Consider the following 21,124-nt stretch of genomic DNA (forward strand, 5'->3'; position numbering starts at 1 on the left):
GTGGCCAAACCACAGAGCTATGTATTCCTCATGGCTCCCTTTAGTTAAACAAATACTTTGCCAAATTTTTGAAACTCTTTTTTTTCTTTCTTTTGGGCTAGTTCAAATTCTTAGGCAAAGTATATATATAAATATATAGCTACCTTAACTGCTGTAAGTGGAAGGGAGGCACTTTTCCCATTTATTACCTCATGTACAGGAGTCTCCTCCCTTCCCACTCAAGTTTGAGGTAGGACCGGTGGTTGTTCAGCTATTGATACGTTAAGGCAGAAAGTGGTAAGTCTCATAGGAGAGGTCAGGAAAATTACTGTTGAATTTCAGGGTGAAGAGGCCAGTTCAGCATGAGGGTGTAGTGAAAGGGATGTCATTTCAGTAGTCTGTGGTGAACAGGAAGGTGGTCCGTCCAAGCAGGTAGGAGAATCAATACGCATAGAGTATCAAAGAGATGGAGCATAGACCAGGTTGGGGTGCTGTGGATTCATGGTGGGACAAAAATGTAGGGCGGTGCCAAATTTCTCATTGATCTGGACAGTTAATTTTGTCTGCCTAGCATCCTCTTTTCTATCATTGGCCAGCACTGACATTCTTTTGTGGGTGGTCCTTCCATTACTCTGGTCATGGGTCCAAATGCTGCTGTCACCTTCTCATATGACCTTACCTCCTGCACATGAGGGCCAATCACAGCATCTGTGCTGCCTGGCCACAGCTATTGGTCCAGGGTGAGCACATGAACCAAACCTGGCCAATCAGAGTCCTTCCTTGGGATTCTTCCAACTGGAGTTTGGAGGGAGATAACTTCCTTTTTGGGTGGCAGTGCTGGAAGGGTTGGAGTGGGAGCCGTTAGCTGGCAGAAGCCAGTTTGTAGAAGGAGGAAATACAAAATCATGTAAAAAGAAGCCATCGTGAGAGAGGGGCCTGCTGGATTCCAGGCCCTTGTTCTAGTCTCTGGGGCTCTGGGGCTGCCCAGGTGCCTCCCTCTCAAGATTTGGAGGTTGAATGCCTTCAGTTCCGTAGCCTGCCCTCATAGGCTTCCTGAAAATCCTTCCCCTCCCTATTTAATGCTTGTTATAGCAAATTCAGGAGAGTATTTCTTCCAGCTAGAAATATCCAACTTGTCCTTTAAGATGTAGCTTGAGGGTCCGTGGTCTGGAAGCCTGCCCTGAATCCCCACAGAGTTCATTATTTTATCCTTTGTGCCATGCTGGCATGTGTATAATTTTGTAATAGCCCCTCATTACTGTATTGCAGCTATTATTTAATGTTTCTTGCCCTAAGACACTGAATTCCTTGAAGATGGGGACTGGCTGACCCATCTCCACAGCTCTAGTGCATGGATCGCAGAGAGAGCAGGCATAAATAGTGAGAGTGTGTCGTGGCACAGAGTTACATGACACTCAGATACTTCTTATTTTGTCTTTATTTTTTCTATGATAGATCAGATTTTCCTTATGAAGCCTTCCTTATCCTCTAGGCAGTAGGAAGGGAAAAGGGTTATATTTTAGTCTAAGAGAAAATTTGGTCCTGTGCAATAATAAAAATAATCATTTTCTCTAACTGCTTGGTCTCTAAGTAAAAACCCAGCCTCTTAGATTTCTTCTTCCTCCTTCTCTTCCTCGCCAAGCTGGTATTGAATGTGATTTCCTGATGAGGGTGGGGTGGGGGGGCAGTTGTTGGTGGGGAGGAGGTGACCTCGCCTTTGAACCCTCTCTGGGTTATCTGGATCTCTGCTGGCCGGGCTCTTCCCTCGGCCACGATTGTTTTATTACTGGGTCTTCAGCATCTGAGACCAAGGTTCTGCAGTTGGATCCTCTCCTTAGGGTTGGTCAGGACCTGGTGATTTTCCTTCAGTGACTTGGCCTCACCCTGGCTCTTACACTGCAGAAATCTTAGAATCTCAGCCCTTGGCCACCAGTTTAGGCACCTCCCTAAAAACATCTTCCACAGAGTCCCTTCCTCTGCACGATGGCAGGCCTGGTGGCAGGACACAGTACTTGACTCAGCCATTTCCTGCTCCTCTCAGAGGCCTGTGGGATTTTAGGGTTCCAGTCTTGCCACTTTGGCAACTAAGAGAAGCCCAGGAAAGCTGGTGCTGGCCCTGCTCTGCTGGCCTTGGCCTGACCTTGCTCTGCTGCCAAGTGCTTGGCAGAGGTTGTCCTTACGCTGGTGTGGGGCAGCCTGTCAGGTGATCTTAGGAGCCCCAAATGGAAGTGACAAAAGCCCACCCACCCTCAGAGTAGCCCCTGGGCTACCTCTCCCTGTTCCCCCCAGGCAGGGGAGCTGCCTGTCTTTATGTTGAGAACTTTTATGTTCTACTCTTTTAGCAACTTTTTACAATGAGAGTAAAGTAAAAATTCCTTTACTCTCATTGTCCTTAACCAGTGGAAAACTCTGGTTGTGAGTTGTGATGACCATCTTATCCTGCTCTCATTCATGCTACTCAGAGACGCCCGGACTGCTCAGGATAATAGATCAAGACTTAGGATCCAGGTAGAATTTCCAACCCAGGAGAAGCCCAGAACAATTTGGAGGCATACCTGCAGTGCTTAGCTTTTTTTTTTTTTTTTTTTTTTTTTTTTTTTCGTATTTTTGTGAAGTTAGAAGCAGGGAGGCAGTCAGACAGACTCCCGCATGCACCCGACTGGGATCCCTCCCCCCCTACCGCATGCCCACCAGGAGGCAATGCTCTGCCCATGTGGGGTGTTGCTCCATTGCTGCCGGAGCTATTCTAGTGCCTGAGGTGGAGGCCATGGAGCTGTCCTCAGTGCCCGGGCCAACTTTGCTCCAGTGGAGCCTTGTCTGCGGAAGGGGAAGAGGGAGACAGAGAGGAAAGAGAGGGGGAGGGGTGGAGAAGCAGATGGACACTTCTTCTGTGTGCCCTGACCAGGAATCGAACCCAGGACCTCCACACTCTGGGCCAATGCTCTACCGCTGAGCCAACCGGCCAGAGCCTGCAGTGCTTACCTTTCATCATTTATTATTTTCTTCAAAATGTTCTTGTTGAGGACTCAAAAGAAGTGAATGTGTTTTGAAAGTTTCTAAAAGAGTAGAACGTAAAAGTTCTCAACATAAGAAAAACAATTCTAACTATGTATAGTGATAGATGTTAACTAGACTAATTGTGGTCATTTTGTAATATATACAGATATTGAATCGTTGTCTTGTATATCTGAAACTAATATGTTCTGACAATTATACTGCAATTTAAAAAACCAAGTGAGAGAACTTAGACTTCAATGGAGAGTTCTTTATTTTGCTAGCACAGTTTTTTGTCTGTAGTAGAACTCAATTCTGTTTAGGATATTAAGGGGGGTTACAAACACACGTATCTAGATATAGGTGCTAGAGAATTGGAGTGTCTCGTGACTTTTGAAGTGGACAAGATCATTTTTATGTGCTTGAGTCTTCCCAAAAGATTGTGCAAGATGTGAATTATTCATAGAACTTCTCATAATGATGACATATATAGTTTGTTTATGATTTTTTGGTCTCGAGTCACCTGAAATAGTCTCGTATTTAAAGTCTTTCACTTCTGTCCTGGTGTTTGTATGATGTGTTAGTTTTCTTCCCCTCAACTTGCCCTTCCCCCCTTTCTGTAGAACAACTTGCTGTTGGCCTTAGAAACTGCATCCAGAAGGAAAGGAATTGCTGATTAAACCTGATCACACCAGAGTCTACATACCACACATGACTGAACATCTTGATACCTTAGGGGAAGCAAGGGCAGAAAACAGTTGTTATTTATATATTTAAGAGTCCTTCCTTTTCCAACATAAACATATGTCCTCTTGAAGGCTACTTTGTGCTACTGTAATTAGGAATGAGAATTTGGAAAGGTGTGGGAGAAAATTGTTCTTCTCTGAGGACTATATTTCCTTCCTCCCTTCTCTCCCCTCATCTCCCTCCTGTCCTCCCATAGTGCCTTACAAAGGGAAAGACTTGCTTTCTTTTCTTCAAAAATTTTGATGAATAGGTCTTTCAAAACAGCAGAGAAGGACTTCCTTTAAGATCTGATTGTAGAGTACCAAGTTGTGACTTGTTCTTTAGAGCAGTTCTTACACTGCTGCTCCCAGGGCGCGGGCTGGAGTGACAGCTCTCATCCCCACACCTCTGGAATCCCCTTTCTCTGTCCTCCGATGTCCCTGTTGTGAACAGGACTGGTCAGGAGGCTGGCTGGACCTCAGGCCAGGGCTCGCTCACTTTTCCTTTTCCAGATCCCAAGAGGGTGAGGCAAAGTTTGAGGGTGATTTGGACATTCGGATTGTTGTTTGAGACTCTCTAGCTCGGTGGACAAAGTTTCCCTGGGTTCTCCCAGATTCATCACAGTGCAGACTAAAATCTTCAGAGTGACTTTAGCTTATGTACGACCCATAGAAAATTCCTGGGCTGTGGATAATTTTGGATCCTTTCTGTAACCTCAACTCTGACTCAGAATAGTGAAGCCAAGAGATTTTCCAGGCCACAACCAATACCAGGAAAATCCTAAGAGAATCTTTTCGGGGAGAATAGGTGAAAAGAGAAATGAAAGTTCGTCCCTGAAACCGTTGTCTTGCACCGGGTGAAGGTGGGTTTTCTCTTTCTTCTGGAGCACCCTCAGACCATTGGTAAAGCCGACTCGCTGTCCACTTCAGAATACGGCAGTGCTTCCTTTGAATTTGGGGATTTGGGAGGGAGTGTGCTGTGGTCACAGAGGGTGCCTCTGTCAGCACTGTGTTTGCATTCTGGTTCCGTCACTTAACAACACTGGCAGGTTAATCACTCTGCTCAGGCCTCTGCCTTCTTGTCTATAAGATGAACATGATAATACATTGTGTGGTTATGAAGAGCAGGTTGGCAAATGGGTAAAAAGCTATACTATGCACTCTTAGGTAAAAAACATTTCCTGCTAATACATTTACATATATATTATCTGATATGGTTGATGTACTGATAATCTATTTTGCATGAGATTCCACAGCTGTTCTTTTACATAGGAGGCAAGTCTTAAACATGACCTGTGTTTTCTCCTTATTTTAGGCATAAAAATGATTAGTTTTGGAAATCTAGGAATTACAGAGAGTAAAGTGTTGAAAATAAAAACAACCTGAAGTCCATCACCTAGAGATAGCAGTTAACATCTTGGTTTATCTTTCCAGCCCTTTCTCTTGATATTTTGTGTGTTGCTGTGTAGTTAAACACAGCGAAATTACATACTTACTGTTCTAAGACTATCTTCTCAGCAAGACTCTCACTGTCGTAATCTAGTAGCAGATCTCCAGTGGTGGGTAACACGGGCCCAGGAAGTGAGCAAACATATATAAGCATGAGCATAAGGAGTCCCCAAACTTTTTACACAGGGGGCCAGTTCACTGTCCCTCAGACCGTTGGAGGGCCGCCACATACAGTGCTCCTCTCACTGACCACCAGTGAAAGAGGTGCCCCTTCCAGAAGTGCCGCAGGGGCCAGATAAATGGCCTCAGGGGGCCACATGCGGCCCGCGGGCCGTAGTTTGGGGATGCCTGGATACATAATACATTCATGCAACTTCCTGATGGGAAAATACCAGAAATTGCTAAAATACCATTTTCTTTGGCTCAAAATAGGATAGTCAGTAATGTTAATTATTAAATAAATTACTTTGAACTACCTAGAGCTGCCATTTACTAGGTGTGTGACCTTTGGAAGTTACTTAAATAGCATCACAGTTCTTTGAAATGGAAATAATAAATAGCGTAGCTTTCGGGGGATCAAATGAGCTAGTATATATAAATCAGACAGTGTCTGGTTCATAGTAAGTGCTGGTTCCATCTTAGCTATAATAGCAGTATTACCCAGTAGAATTACCCAATATGGCACAGGTGTTCGATAGATACTCACTCTTGAAGTACCTAATATTTTGTTTCTACTTTTCCTTTTAATGTTCTACTCTCTCCCTCTTAATGTTTTATTTTTTTGTATCTTCTTCTTTCTGTTATGTTTAACTTTGCAAATTTACCTAATTATCCTATTATTCCTTTAGTAAAAGAGTAACCTAACTAATATTTTAAAGAAATTAAAGATCATATTCTTAGGCTCCTGCCACCAGAAGACACTCACTGGTGTCGCATAAGAAGTGCTGAGTATCTGTGGTGTTCTGCACAGCGGGAGAATGTGTTTTTAGTTTGGACCCCAACTAAGAACTTACTTGTCCTGCCAGGAGGGGTAAAATAGAACTCTTTTACTACTGAAGCGTGTAGTAGATAGAAGTAAAAAACACAGAGGGCATAGGCAGGAGGAGCTCAGAGAAGGAGGACAACCTCTTGGCTGTTAGGGTCTTGTCAGAGGATCTCATAGGAAATAGTCCATAATGACTGTGCCTTCAGGAGTTTTTAAAGAGTCATAGGTGGAGGCTGTGGCTCTTACGCAGGGCCTAACAGGTAGCACAGCACCTGGAAGTCAGTAGATACTCAGTACATGTTGAAAAAGAATGAATGAGTGAATGGGTGAGAGAAATAAGAAATTGACACTCCCATTGTAACTTAGGGTAAAGCAAGAACAGTTGGTCAATCCATAAGAATACTTCCAGAATCTGAGGAAACTTTACCAGACAAAAGAGGTTAGTCTCTTAGTTGTACCTGACACAAGGAGATTATTTTCTTAATGAGAAAGAATTCACCCTTTCAGAGAGTATTTGTTGAGTATGTACTACGGGACATGGTTTTAGGCATTGGGAATACAGTGAGCAGAGCATTCAAAGACGCTGTTCTCAAGGAGCTTACATTCGAATGGAAGGAAACAGATAGTACACAATAGGTAAAATATGCATGGGGATGATGTGGGGTAGGAGGGAAAATAAGACAGGGCCTAGGGGGTTGCTATTATATATATAATGGTCAGGGAGATAGACTCTCTGATAAAATAACATTTGAATAGAGAGCTAAAGAAAGTGAAGAAGGAAAACATCTGGATATTCAGGGGAGGAGCAATCCTGGTAGAGAGAACAGTAAATGCAAATAGCCTGAGGAATAAAACAGCAAGGTCAATGTGGCTAGCTAGAGTAATGGGCAGTTTCTGGGAGCTTGTTTGAGGGTAGGTTGTATTTAGTGTCATATTGTGATTTATAATAAGAAATACATATTTGGTCTTTGTCCTCATTTCTGGCACAGAGCTTTTAAAACCTTTGAGATGTCCTAAGTGATGAGAGTGATAAAGGTGACTTTTGTTATGTCAACGAGATAATTTTTGGACCTAAGGCTAGGGGTTAGTTGCCAGGAGAACCAACCTTGTGTTTGGAGGGTTGGAACTTTCTGTCCTATCCCCTAACCTCCAGAGAAGGGATAGGGGCTGAAGACTGAGATTTAACCAATCATGCCTATGTAATAAAGCCTCCAGTAAAAACTCAAGAGGACAGGAGTCAGAGAGCCTCCAGCTGATGAACACATGGAGGTACTGGGAGCTTAGTGTGCTCAGAGAATGGCAACCATGTGCCCCTTCCCACATACCTTGCCCCGTACATCTCTTCCATCTGGCTGCTCCTGAGTTATTTTATAATACTCTGGTACTCGAGTAAGTAAAACGTTTCTCTGATGTCTGTGAGCTGCTCTAGCAAATTAATCAAACCCAGGGAGGGGGTTGTGGGAACCTCTGATTTATAGTTAGTCATAAGTACAGATAGCAACCTGGACTTCTGATTGGCATCTTGAAGTCCAAGAAGTGGGTCATAGGAACCTTCAGTTTTTTGCCATTCAAAAACACAGGTGACAACCTAGACTTGCACTTGGCATCTGAAATTGGGGATGAGAAAGGCAGTTTTGTAGGAACAAACCCCCATAACTCATGGAATGTGATGCTATCTCCAGGTACTGTCAGAATTGACTTGAGTTATAGGACACCTAGCTTGTATCCAAGAATTGCTTAGAGGTATGGGACCCACCCCTTCCTGCCCCCAACACACACACACACACACACACACACACACACACACACACACACACACTCTCTCTCTCTCTCTCTCTCTCTCTCACACACACACACACACACACACACACACTCACACACTCACACACACTTACACATGCACACACTCAAATTGGGACCCAGAACCATTTGAGTAAGACATTGTAGATTGTGGTAGGTTTGGCTTTTACTTTCAATGAGATGGTGTCATTGGAGAATCTTACAGAGGCATGCCATGATTTGATTTCCTTTGTAACGGGGTTGCTTTATCTACATTGTGTAGAATAGGCTATGGAGGGCAGAAGTGTAGAAGCAAGGGGTCCAGTTAGAATACTCTAGGCAGGAGATGAGGGTGGCTTGCCCAGGAGTGGCAATGGAAATAATGAGAAAAAATCAGATTCTAGATCTATTTGATTGTGAAAGAGGTCAGTCAAGGTGACTCCAAGAAAAGATAGAGTTGCCATTTGCTGGGAGGAGCGAGCAGGTATAGGCAGGAAAATCAAGAGCTCTGTTTTGCATCTATGTGCTTGTTGTGGCTGCTGGACAACTCAGGGGAGATACCAACGAGGTATTTACAACTGAGGAGAGAGGTCCGAGTTGGAGATAAAGAGGCCTTATCTAATGCTATATGATGCCGTGTTATTAGATGACCCATGGAATTAGTGGATCAAGAAAGAGAAAAAGAGGTTTGAGGATTGGTCCTAGAGCACCTTACCAAGACTAGAAGATGGAGAAAACTGAGAAGAAAAGGCCAGGAGGAGGAAGAGTGCTGACCTGGAGGCAAAGGGAGGAAAGGGAGCAATCAACAGTCTCAAGTGCTGCTGGAGGTCATGTGAGGTGAGACCCCAGAACTGACTACTAAATTCTGCAATAGGAAGGTCACTGGTGACTGTAAATGGACACTTTTAGTGGGAACTGAACTCTAAAATAGGTACTCACAAATATCATATGATTTCACTTATATGTGAAATCTAAACAATATATCAGTTTACATTCCCCCCAGCAATGAATGGGGGTTCTTTTTTCTCCACAGCCTCTCCAGCACTTGTTATTACCAATCTTGTTGATAACAGCCAATATAACAGGTGTGAGGTTATAGTTTTGATTTGCATTTCTCTAATAGCTAGCAAAGATGGCACAGCCACTATGGAAGACAGTACAGCAGTTCCTTAAAAAATTAAGAATAGTGCTACCATATGACTCAATAATCCCTCTACTGGGTATTTACTTGAAAAACTCAAAAACATTTGTACACAAAGACATCTGCATCCCCATGTTCATCATAGCATTATTCATGGTGGCCAAGACTTGGAAACAACCCAAGTGTCCCTCGATAGAGGCTTAGATAAAGACGATGTGGTATATACAATGGACTACTATTCAGTAATAAGAAATGAAATCATATTACCACTTACAACAATATGAGAACATTGTACTAAGTGAAATAAGTAAATCAGAAAAAGCTAAGAACTATATGATTTTACACATAGGTGGAATATAAAACTGAGACTCATGGACATTGATAAAAGTGAAGTAATTACCAGAGGGTGAGGGGGGGGGGAGGGAAGTAAAAGAGGGCCAAATATATGGTGATAGACAATGATTTGACTTTGGGTAAGGGGCACACAACACAATGGACAATTCAAATACTATAGAGATGTTCACCTGAAACCTCTGTGTTCTTGTGATCCAACTTCACCCCATTAAATTCAAATTCTAAGTAAAAAAAAACCTAAAGAACAATATAAATGAACAAACAAAACCGAAACAACTCAGAGATACAGAGCACAGAGGGGAGGGAGTTTGGAAGACTAGGTTAAAAAGGTGAAGGGATTGAGAAGTACAGATTGGTTGTTACAAAATAGTCATGGGGTATAAAGTACAGCACAGAAAATATAGGCAATACTATTCTAATAACTATATATGGTATCAGGTGATACTGGAAATATCAGGGAGACCACATTGTAAAGTACAGTGTGTCCGTAAAGTCATGGTGCACTTTTGACCGGTCACAGGAAAGCAACAAAAGACGATAGAAATGTGAAATCTGCACCAAATAAAAGGAAAACCCTTCCAGTTTCTGTAGGATGATGTGGCAGCATGTGCACATGCACAGATGATGATGTAACACCGTGTACACAGCAGAGCAGCCCACGGCCATGCCAGTTGAGATGTGGACGGTACAGAGGAAAGTTCAATGTGTTCTGTGGCTCGCTAAATTCGAATCCGTGACCAAAGTGCAATGTAAATATTGGCACGTTTATAACAAAGCGCCACCACATAGGAATAACATTACTCGGTGGGGTAAGCAGTTGAAGGAAACCGGCAGTTTGGTGGAGAAACCCCGTTCTGGTAGGCCTTCAGTCAGTGATGAGTCTGTAGACACTATATGGGATAGCTACCTAAGGAGCCCTAACAAATCTGTGTGTGAGCCCACATCAAACTGCACTGAATAGGTATGAAACTGGGAGAGTTTTCCTTTTATTTGGTGCAGATTTCACATTTCTATTGTCTTTTGTTGCTTTCCTGTGACCGGTCAAAAGTGCACCATGACTTTACGGACACACTGTATATGATTGCCTAACCACTATGCTGTACACCTGAAACTAATACAAAACAATATTGAAAATAAACTGTAAGTGAAAATAAATAAGTAAATAAATAAATAAATAGAAAGTAAAAACTAAAGCCTAAGACAAAAAAATTAAATAAAGTAAGTCTTACCCATTTTGTGGTTGAGTAAGACTAAATTCTGCTGTGTTCATGAACTTCTAGGTTTAAAACAAACACTAAATGAATGAATAAATGAATGAAACCTACCTTCTCAGCTATTGATAAGAGCTATCAGGATTGAGAAGTCCTCTCTTGAGTTTCGTAGGCAAGAGTTTGGCAGCCAGATTGGGCTGAACCAGGTCAGCAGCAGGTTTACAGAAGGCTGCTGAACCAGGTTTGTTTATGTCTGGGATGGGTCTCTTACATAACCATGCCAGTAGGCCACATTTTGAGAACACATTCTGTGGCTACAAGGCTCTTAGCTTCTTGAGGGAGAGTTAGATTTCCTTATGAACCAGATTCTAGAGCCCCTAGGCTGGTCTGTGCTCTTAATTGTCTTCTGCCAGATTCGGGGTAGTTGTAAATGTCAGAGAAAAGGGAGGCATCTGCAGCTGACTTTCTCTCTCTTCCTTTACTAGTACCAATGTCCCTGCATTCTATGGCTAAAATAGACAGCCTTCAGTTGTCTGTCCTGTGCCACCTAACTAGAGCCTCTAGTACAGCAAGCAAGTGCTGATGAAAAATGCTGCTTCGGGGAGTTCTTGTGGGGTTCCACAGATCACATTACAAAGCATAGAGAATAATGGAGGGGGGGGCGAGTCCTCAAGAGTTGCTGTTTATCCTCCAGGCGCTCTGCGGCTAGTACTTGGCTCAAATCCACTTTGTCATGTTAGAACACGGTAGTTTCTGAAATCTTCCCTTTATTCTTGAGAAATGTTGTCTCTGATGGTTTGACTTTACATTTTGTTCCTCCTGCTGTTAGAATCTCTCCTGTTTCATGAGGTCTCACCATTGAGTCATTCATTGCAGGTAACTCTTAATGGGTAGTTTGACTTTGCTTTTCAGTTACCTTGTTTAGGAGGGACTTTTCTTAACATGTGCTAAGCCAGAAATATACGAGTTACAGCATTTTTAAAACTCTCCATATAGAAAATGGAATATTTTGTGAATTCCAGTTGCTTTGGGTTGGTTTTAAGCATGTAAAGTTGTAAAAGAATTGAAACGACACTAAATATTAACACTATGCAACCTCATTTCCTTATACAGTAATATCAAATCTGCTTACTTTGTGTCAGATTATGTTCTAACTACTTAAAATATAAATCCTTATGACAGTGCTAAAAGATAGACATATTCTCATCCCTGTTTTACAGATTGGAATGGCGGTACAGAAAGGTTAAGTCATTTTCCAGGGGTCACACAGCTAATAGATGATGGAGCAGGGTCCTGAATCAGGCAGCCTGGGGCCAAGGATCTTAACTATTACAATTCATTGCTCTTCACTAATTTAAAATTTACAGCTATCTGGATGAGAGTTAAACTTTTTACAAAAATATCCTTAATTAATTTATTTTTTGTTTATTTTTATTGAATTTATTGAGGTGACATTGCTTAATAGAATTATGTAGGTTTCAGATATATAATTTGATAATACCTCTTCTGTATATGGTATTGTGTGTTCCCTACCCCAAGTCAAAAAATAGTATTAATGTAAGACAGCTGATCCTTACTGCAAATAATTTTTATAGGTTCATTGAAAAAGAACTAGAAGGACTTTTTTGGCAACAACTTTTCACTTAATTTGCTATTAAAGTAGTTACATATGGAAGCAATGAAATCATATCGCTTGAAAATCTTGAAAAGATAAAGTTTCTTAAGAAAATGAAACGATTGTAGATTTTTCTTTATAATGGGCTGAAACTGCAGCAATTAGCCATTTTAATATAGGTAGCTGATGTTTATTTGAAAGTACTTTTAAAGATTTCTTTTTTTCACAATAAATCTTATTGTGCTGGTCTGGAGCCCATTATCTGCAGTGATTATTGTTGCAGTGAATAAAAGTGTTAAAAGTCTGTCATCTTCTGATTTGTCATTGTCCACTTCTAAACCCTACTATCTGTTGGTGTCCTCTGACAAGTAGAAGCTACAGCTGCCTCAGGGAATTATAATGAAAAGGACTTTTGGGCTAATTTTATAAATAGTTGCAATGAGTAACTCAGCAAATCTACATGGCAAGTTATGGGTGACAAATCTAGGGAGGAGATGTATTTTTCACTGCTACATTATATAGTCATGCGCACCCTCACTAACCCCCTCAAGACTTACTGTCTCAGTGGAATCATTACCTAATTGACAGGATGATGACATGATCTAGGCAAGTTTTCCTAAGTGTAAGGTAAAGTCTTCTGGGAACCTTCAATCTTAGAGATGGTATCCCAACCTAACATAAGATGACATTGACTTAGGTAGTGAGGAAGTTATTTCTGTTTCACTTTTCTTTTGACCTTTCTGCTAATTCAAGGAGAAAGTCATTTAGGCACCCAGAAGAATTTTCTAAAACAATGATCAAATTAATCATTCACAAATTAGATTCCAGCTCAGTCAAAGTAACTGTAAGGTATTTTTCCCTGCTGAGGAAGAAGAAAGGGGCCAAAGCCACAAAGTGTAGAACAGCAAAGGCTTTATTTAGTACAGCGCATCCTGCACGACAATGTTCCCAGGTACCGGGGACAGAGGTCAGGGAAGTCGCATAGGGTGACCCATGTGGGGGATATTTAAAGGGTCCTGTCTAGGGTGGTCAAGCTAATATGATGTGGTGAAATCTCACTGGCTGACGGACAGTCACTCTTTTCCCAAGGACTCCTGGGAAGTTTCTTTTGGCACGCTTGGTTGTGTGTGGCTCTAGCCAAAGTTCCCGGGTCTGAGTTCCTCACGTGATCTTTCCCATTGCTGACCACCCTACATTCCGACCTTTTGTGTTAATTAGGGGTGCCGCTTATTCGTCTGGCTACTTCCTGCTGATTAGGGGCATTATGGGGAGGGTGAGATCAGAAGGTGGTGGTTTTGAGGGGTGTCACGAGGGACATCTGTTTGGCCGTGAGTTGAGAAACCTCACGGATGTGGTTCTGTAAGGATTTAAAAAGAAAAGAGTAATAGGGGGATTTGCAGGGTCCAGCCTTTTGGTGAGCTGGAGATGGGTAGGACCCAATGGTTCTAAACTGTCAGCGATCCTGCATGAGGGTAAGCTTGAGGTGAGAGACATGGTTAGAAATGAGGGTAGCATTGATTATGGGGAGCCCTTGGTATTGAGGAATGGTAGGAGTAAGTGGGAAGATGCTGTCAGCTGGATAGTGGCTCCGAGACTGTGTAGAATGTCTCGACCCAGAAGGGGTACAGGGCACGATGGCATAACTAAGAATGAGTGCGAAAAGGGGATTCCGTCCAAACTGCATGTCAGGGGTGGCGTGCAGAGGGGAAAAGAAGGGGTCCCATCCATTCCCATAACCGAGACCTATGAAGGAACTAGAGGTCCAGAGTGTGATGGCAAAACAGAGAAGGCAGTTCCCATGTCCACAAGAAATGAGATGGACTTACCCGTTTCTACAGCATTACTCTGGGGTTTGGTGAGGCTGATGGGGGTCTCCGAGTCCAGGGCGTCAGTCCTAGGAGCTTGAGCGATGGGCCCACCTGGCTGGCTTGTCTTCCACGTAGAGACGTTGAGGATGAGCCTGCTGCCCAAAGGGGGCAATTGCTCCTCCAGTGACTGAGCTGCTTGCAATTAGGGCAGGGCTTAGTGGGTGGCCTCAGGCAGGGGCACTGCCAGGACCAATGACCCTCCTTGCCACACTTAAAGCAAGCTTCTGGTGGGATTCCTCTTTGTGGTCCAGACTTAGGTCGGGCACCTTCTGTGCCTAGTCCCTGTTGCTGTGTCAGCCTCAGGGCTGCCATAAGAGCCTGGGTTTGGAGAGTTACCTTCTGCTGCATGCAGGCCTGGCAAACAGCCTTAGCCTTTTCCTACTAGCCACAACTATTGAAAACTTTAAATGCCATGTTCACAGGTCCTGGATAGGAGTTTGGGGGTTGAGAATAAGAGGAGGAGGGCTCCTAGGGAGCCTGATACCCAGATCCAGCCGGAAACGCTGGAGCCAGAGGCAGGACAAGGCCTGAACTTCCTGTAAGCAGATTGGGGTTGGGTGTCCTGCAAACTGGTGTAAGGGCCAATGGCAGGCTGAGAATAGCCTGATGGAGGAGGGGCTTAAGAACACAGTGGAGAAGGTAGGGGCCCTGGCCAGCAGGGGAGGAGAAAGAGAGATTGGTATTTACAAGTGAATGAGAAACAGGATTCTGTGAAGGGAGGGGAGGGTGCTCTTGGAGGGAAGAGGTCCAGGCGAAGAGGTCCGCAGAGGGACCAGAGAGGGGTCCCGAGAGAGGGGCGCCCCCGGGGGTCAGGCAGGAGGGGGAGAGAGTTGGGAGTCTGCGGAGAAGGAGGAAAGATCAAGAGTGGAGGGTTTAGGTGAGGTTTCTCTGGCCAAAAAAGGGCCTGCCCCGTGTAGCAGGCAGCACAGAGATTAGGATGGGAGTGCAAATAACTAGAAGCCCTGAATGTAAGGGATCTCCAACCAGTTCCCAGCTTTTTTGGCAATAGTTAAATTGGTGAGGGTGTTAAAATTGAAAGTCCCTTCAGGAGGCTACCTGCTCCGATTATCCAGTGGGTTCTGTGGCCTGGCCACAGCCAACAGTTTCTTCTTCTTTAGGGAGGGAGAGATTTTGGATAAGGCAACTCCAGGAGTGTTTTTGGATTAGGTTTAGATTCCTGTGCCACCACATCTGCCCTCAGTCCTCGGAGTAGTCAGAGTTGAGAATTGGTGTCCCAAAACTCAAGCTCTGGCCACCAGACAGATAAGTAAAGTGAGTGTGCTCAGGACGTCTTCATGGGCACACACACACTTGGAACGGAAAAGACTTCCCTGACACAGCTGCGGTTTCGGACAGGAAACCTCAGCGGGAAGAACTGAGGGGAGTTTGGAGGCAGGGGACTTACCTCACCGTGCGCTGAAGTGGGCGGAAGGTCGGAGGTCCTGGTTCTTTCTCGGAGGGGAAGGGGAGAGGAGCAGTCCTTGCGGACTTCTGACTCCTCCTGGGTTTCGGGCCCCAAATGTAAGGTATTTTTCCCTGTTGAGAAAGAAGGTAGGGGCCAGAGGCACAAAGTATGGAACAGCAAAGGCTTTATTTAGTACAGTGCATCCCGCCTGACGATCTTCCCTGGTCCTGGGGACAGAGGCGAGGGAAGTCGCATAGGGTGACCCACGTGGAGGATATTTAAAGGGTCCTGTCTAGGGTGGTCAAGCTAATATGATGTGGTGAAATCTCACTGGCTGACGGACAGTCACTCTTTTCCCAAGGACTCCTGGGAAGTTTCTTTTGGCACACTTGGTTGTGTGTGGCTCTAGCCAAAGTTCCCGGGTCTGAGTTCCTCAAGTGACCTTCCCCATTGCTGACCACCCTACAGTAAACAAAGTCACTCCACCATCTTTTTGTTTGTTTGTTTTTGTATTTTTCTGAAGTTGGAAATGGGGAGGCAGTCAGACAGACTCCTGCATGTGCCCGACCGGGATCCACCTGGCATGCCCACCAGGGGGCGATGCTCTGCCCATCTGAGGCATTGCTCTGTTGCGACCAGGGCCACTCTAGTGCCTGAGGCAGAGGCCTTAGAGCCATCCTTAGCACCCGGGCCAACTTTGCTCCAATGGAGCCTTGGCTGCGGGAGGGGAAGAGAGAGACAGAGAGGAAGGAGAGGGGGAGGGATGGAGAAGCAGATGGGCACTTCTCCTGTGTGCCCTGGCCGGGAATCGAACCCGGGAATCCTGCACACCAGGCCGACGCTCTACCACTGAGCCAACCAGCCAGGGCACTCCTCCATCTTTGAGTTTATTTTTACTGCCTGAGTTTGATTTTCTTATAGATTCTGACCTGCCACGTAGGGCTAGGTAGATATATTTGTGGAAAAAAGTTGAATCCAAATGACTTTTACCTGTGCGTGTGGAAACAGAAGTTGTTCCTGGTCCTGCTCATTCTTGAAGGGGATAGGTCAGAATTTTGAACACCAGTCTTGCTCTGGACCAGAGTGGTCAGCAAACTGCAGCTCGCGAGCCAATGCTGCTCTTTGGCCCCTTGAGTGTGGCTCTTCCACAAAATACCACATGCGGGCACTACCTCGATAAGGAATGCACCTACCTATATAGTTTAAGTTTAAAAAGCCTGGCTCTCAAAAGAAATTTCAATCATTGTACTGTTGATATTTGGCTCTGTTGACTAATGAGTTTGCCAACCACTGTGCTAGACCATGGCTGTCAGATGACTGGGCAACACATTCACTGGTACGAGACCATTTGGGATAACATTTCATTTGGTTCTGTGTTTTTAAAATGAAAACCATCAATTATTTGCAATTGTTTTGTTGACTATCTTGTTAGTTCCTTAGTTCAGTGATCAATGAAATTTTAATTTGGCAGTGAAGGAAGTGGTTAAAAGGGGCACAACCAGCATCCCAAGTGTGATGGCAGACATGCCAGGTGTTCTACAGTCTGTGAATTTATGACATGAGAGCAGCTAAGCTGGATTAATTACACTTCAGAGGGCCATGTTGAGTCATTTATGATTGTTTAACAAACATTCTGTAAAATGACAAATGAGCAAGTATTTTCTTCAGAACACACTGAAAGGGTTTTGTCAGGTTCTTGATTTATAACCTTTGGAACATGCTTTTATGTTGAGTAATTAGAATAAAAATGTATAGTAATTGATCGTAAAGGTTATACTTGTGAAATTTTTGTGGACTTTGTATGTTATTTTGCTTACTACTTAAATAAATTAATAAAAGAAGACATGATAGATATAAGATGATAATGTTTTACATTTACATTGTATATTTCCTTAAGGAGCTAAATAAAATTCTTATTTGGATGTTCTGTGGGAAAGAGATAGATTTAGATGCAGAATCAGAAGCCAGGACCGTTTGGCTCACACAATTCATGTATCTTTGTAATTTCTGTAATGTCATCCTCGACTTTCTATGAAAGAACAGATTTTTTTTTATTCCTAGTATATCACCCCAACAGTCATTCATTTTTTCAAAAATTTCTGATTCGCTTCCATGGGATTACCTGGGTTTTATGTTATGACATAGATAAGACAGATGGTGAGGTAAGTGCTATTTGTGATAGAACAGAGACAACACTATTCTTTTGGTATTCATTCAAGAAAACTTAATGGAATGTCAGTGAATATGACATAGCTATGGAAATAATTTTGAATCTATCCTATTAATTTATAGATATTGATAATATATGATGATAACACCCTATGATTAGTATTAATAACCTTGTACTTCACATTAAACATGTTTAAAATTACTACTAATAGTAACAAAATATAATAGTGACAGTGTTTATTGAGCACTTACTAAGTATTTAGGCATGTGTTAAGTGCTTTGCATGTCTGAACTAATTTAATCCTCATAACTACACAATGAGGAAGCATAATAATAATCTACTTTTACAGATGAGGAAACCTTATAAAGGTATCTGGAGGTTAAGTAATTTAGCCAAAGACACAGGAAATGAAGCAGCCTGGCTTGACTATGTTTTATTGCCTTCAACTCTATGCTGCTTACAAAAACAGTAGCATCTCAACTCTGTGGAACTCAACTTTGAGCAAAGTCATCTGTTTGGAACAAAGCTGAGAACATGGAAGCAAGCAGAAACATTTCTGTAATTGATAGAGACGCAAAACTCTTTCTGTATGAGAGTACACATATTCAGCAGACAGTTCAGAGCCAGAGCTGCTAGATTGTATACTATCTTGGGCCCTTTACGAAAGGGTCTGGAGCCTGAACATGTCACTAGCACCTGAGAATCACAGTGGATTTCACTAATGCTTTCAAATGATTCATAAAGTGAATTTTAGTGTAATCTATTAGAAATTGAAAGCAAGAATCTCATTGATTTTATAAAAATCTGTCATGACTGGGAAACTAGTGCTTGAAATGGGCACATGCAAATCTAGAACAATGAAATTTTTATGACAGTTTTAGATAACCGAGAAGGTTTGAATGTAGAAAATAAAATGTTTGCATGTAGTTCTGAATAGGTGAAGATAGAGACATGCCATCCTAAAACAATCGATGAAGAAGGTAAAAGTAGATTGTAAAATAAATTCCTTCCACTTTATTTCTCTTGTTTTCATTTCTCCTCTAGATCGCTCCTTTGATGGCCTCAAAAAACCCAACCAGCCCTCCACATTCCATGCGGCAGGCCAGATTTCTGACATGCTGAATGGTGGCGATGAAGTCTATGCTAATTGTATGGTGGTAGATCAGGTAAGGTGTGGCTGATGTTACAAGGTGGACCTGCCCTCTTTCCAAAGCCCGAGCTTATGAGAAATAGATTCAGCATGGTCATGATCCCCAACCGTTTTTTCCTAAGTGCAGTTGAGGTGATGCTGCAGCGGAGTCCCACCATGTGAGCATTTAACTGAGGTCCTTTCTTCAGAGCTTGGTTCACCTTCCCCTACCAAGGTGCATCAGCAGGGAGGGATCTTTTGACACTGCCAAGTGAGAGGAGTGTGAGAGCTCTTCAATGGGGCCAAAATAGGAAACTACCATTGGGAGGCCAATTTCTTCCCTACGGCTTTTCAAAAAACCATGTGTGTATGTGATCTGCTTTAGCATTATTTGTTTTCAGATCCAGTGGGAGCTGGTTTGAGCAAGCACTTGGTGCCGGCCTCATATGATGCCGTCACATGAATTACTTGTTTACTCCTTAAACAACACACCTGTTAGCATGTAATAAGGTTATAAAGTGTTACAATTAAAACAGAATGGAGTTGTGTTGTAGGGAAGCTGGAGCTCTTTAGAATCCCCCACCCATTCCCAGGTGTGTGTTTGTGAGTTAAATCTCCTCAAGGCGGGTGGTTTGTGCTTCTGCACATGGATTTATCCTTCATTCTCTTCTCTAGCTCAGTGAACCTTATGCTTTAATATTTATAAAAATTAAAATATAGTTATTAGATCTGAAGATTTCTGCATGCTCTAATTTATGGGGGATTTAAAAGATTCAAGGGTAAGTTTGACAACACAGTTTCTGTCTTATCCACTAGCTTTAAAATGTAATCCCCATATAAATACACTGCATATATACTCATGGAGCAGTAAGATATTTTACCCTTTTTTGTTGTTGTTGTTGCTAGCATGCATATATTATATCCTATTACTTATACATATTTACTGTGATATAAACTTTTTTATGTCTAATAGATCTTAACTTTATCCCTGTAGTTGACTATCTCTGCTTTTTCTTTATTGTAAACTTTTTTCTAATAGATCTTAATTTCATCCCTGTAGTTGACTATCTCTGCTTTTTCTTCATTGTTACCTCAAATGCATCATATAAATGTATTGTATAAATGCATAGATTGGGATAAAATTCAAAATGACAGAGGAATGAACATCAGGACTTGGACATCATAATAACTGATATACTTTTGGTATAAAGCAGCTGAATATGAATCCTAGTTATGAAATCTAGGACGAGGCACAGCAGTTAGGACAAAATGGGAGTTCTGAGGACATTCTCTGAAGATACAGGCTAATTGGACTTGGCGTGCTTTAGCCACGTTCTGATACTAATGGTTTTATTCTTTTGCTGTATTTTCTAAGCATTTAAATGGAATACCATATTTCCCCATGTATAAGATGTTCCCATGTATAAGATGCACCTTAATTTTGAGGCCTGAAGTTTGAAAAAAAATGTATTACATAAAGTTATTGAACTCAAGTTTTATTCATCATAAAATTCATACAACTCCTCATCACTGTCAAAACTCCTATCCATTAGCTTGTCCTCATCTGTGTCTGATGATGAATCACTGTCATCATGTATTGCCTTGTCCTCAGTTCCATCTATGGTATTTGAAATGCCACAACCACTGTATACAACACACCCCGTTTTTAGACCTCAAATTTTTCAAAAAAAGGTGTGTCTTATACATGAGGAAATATGGTACTTCTTGAGTTCCTCTTATTTTATTGTTCTGACTCTCAGTGAATACCGTAACATTTTTATTTACCTTAAGTAGCTAAAGTTGTACATGGCTCAATATTATGAAGGAGGAAACCAAATGTTTGCAATAAAACAGGAATAAAACTAAAACCCTGGATACAGATCATATAGTTCACTGTATCAGTGTAGTGTACTTATTATATCATTTCTCTTATTATCCCTATGTCCATTTGAATAGCAAGAATAACAAGTCCAATTTTGCATATTTAAATAATTTCTAGCAATATCTAGAAAGAATCATACTTACCTAATTTCCTTCATTTCCCTCAACTTAGCACAGAAACCTGAGAAGATTGCTCGTTTGTTTGCAATGCTGGTTCTCATCAATTCTCAAGGTTATCAACCTACCTGATGAGGAAATTCACATGATAAAACTACTTTGGAAAATTACTCTGTCATATAGACTACTTTGGGGGGGAAATGTTGTATTTGGACATCCTTTTAAGCCTACATAATTCATTATAAAAAAATCCCTGTATACTCTTTATCAAAATTCCCCAAATGTTAATATTTTACTTCATTATACTCTGAGTATGTGTTTG

The 21,124-nt window shown here is 42.3% G+C and overlaps 1 protein-coding gene across 9 annotated transcripts in view; it reads left to right on the top strand.

The window, feature by feature from the left end:
- The window catches only part of ARHGEF28 (Rho guanine nucleotide exchange factor 28), a 368,879-nt gene that overhangs the window by 190,037 nt on the left and 157,718 nt on the right, over positions 1-21,124 (top strand). For all 9 annotated transcript variants that reach the window (XR_010750308.1, XM_066377149.1, XM_066377154.1 and 6 more), the window contains one exon: positions 18,720-18,841. Coding sequence is in view for 8 of the 9 variants with exons in the window: in XM_066377149.1 (XP_066233246.1) it covers positions 18,720-18,841 (122 nt within the window). In the remaining variant the exon portion in view is untranslated. The remainder of the gene's footprint in view (positions 1-18,719; positions 18,842-21,124) is intronic.

This window comes from Saccopteryx leptura, chromosome 1, assembly GCF_036850995.1.
Source record: "Saccopteryx leptura isolate mSacLep1 chromosome 1, mSacLep1_pri_phased_curated, whole genome shotgun sequence".
Classification (NCBI taxonomy): Eukaryota; Metazoa; Chordata; class Mammalia; order Chiroptera; family Emballonuridae; genus Saccopteryx; species Saccopteryx leptura.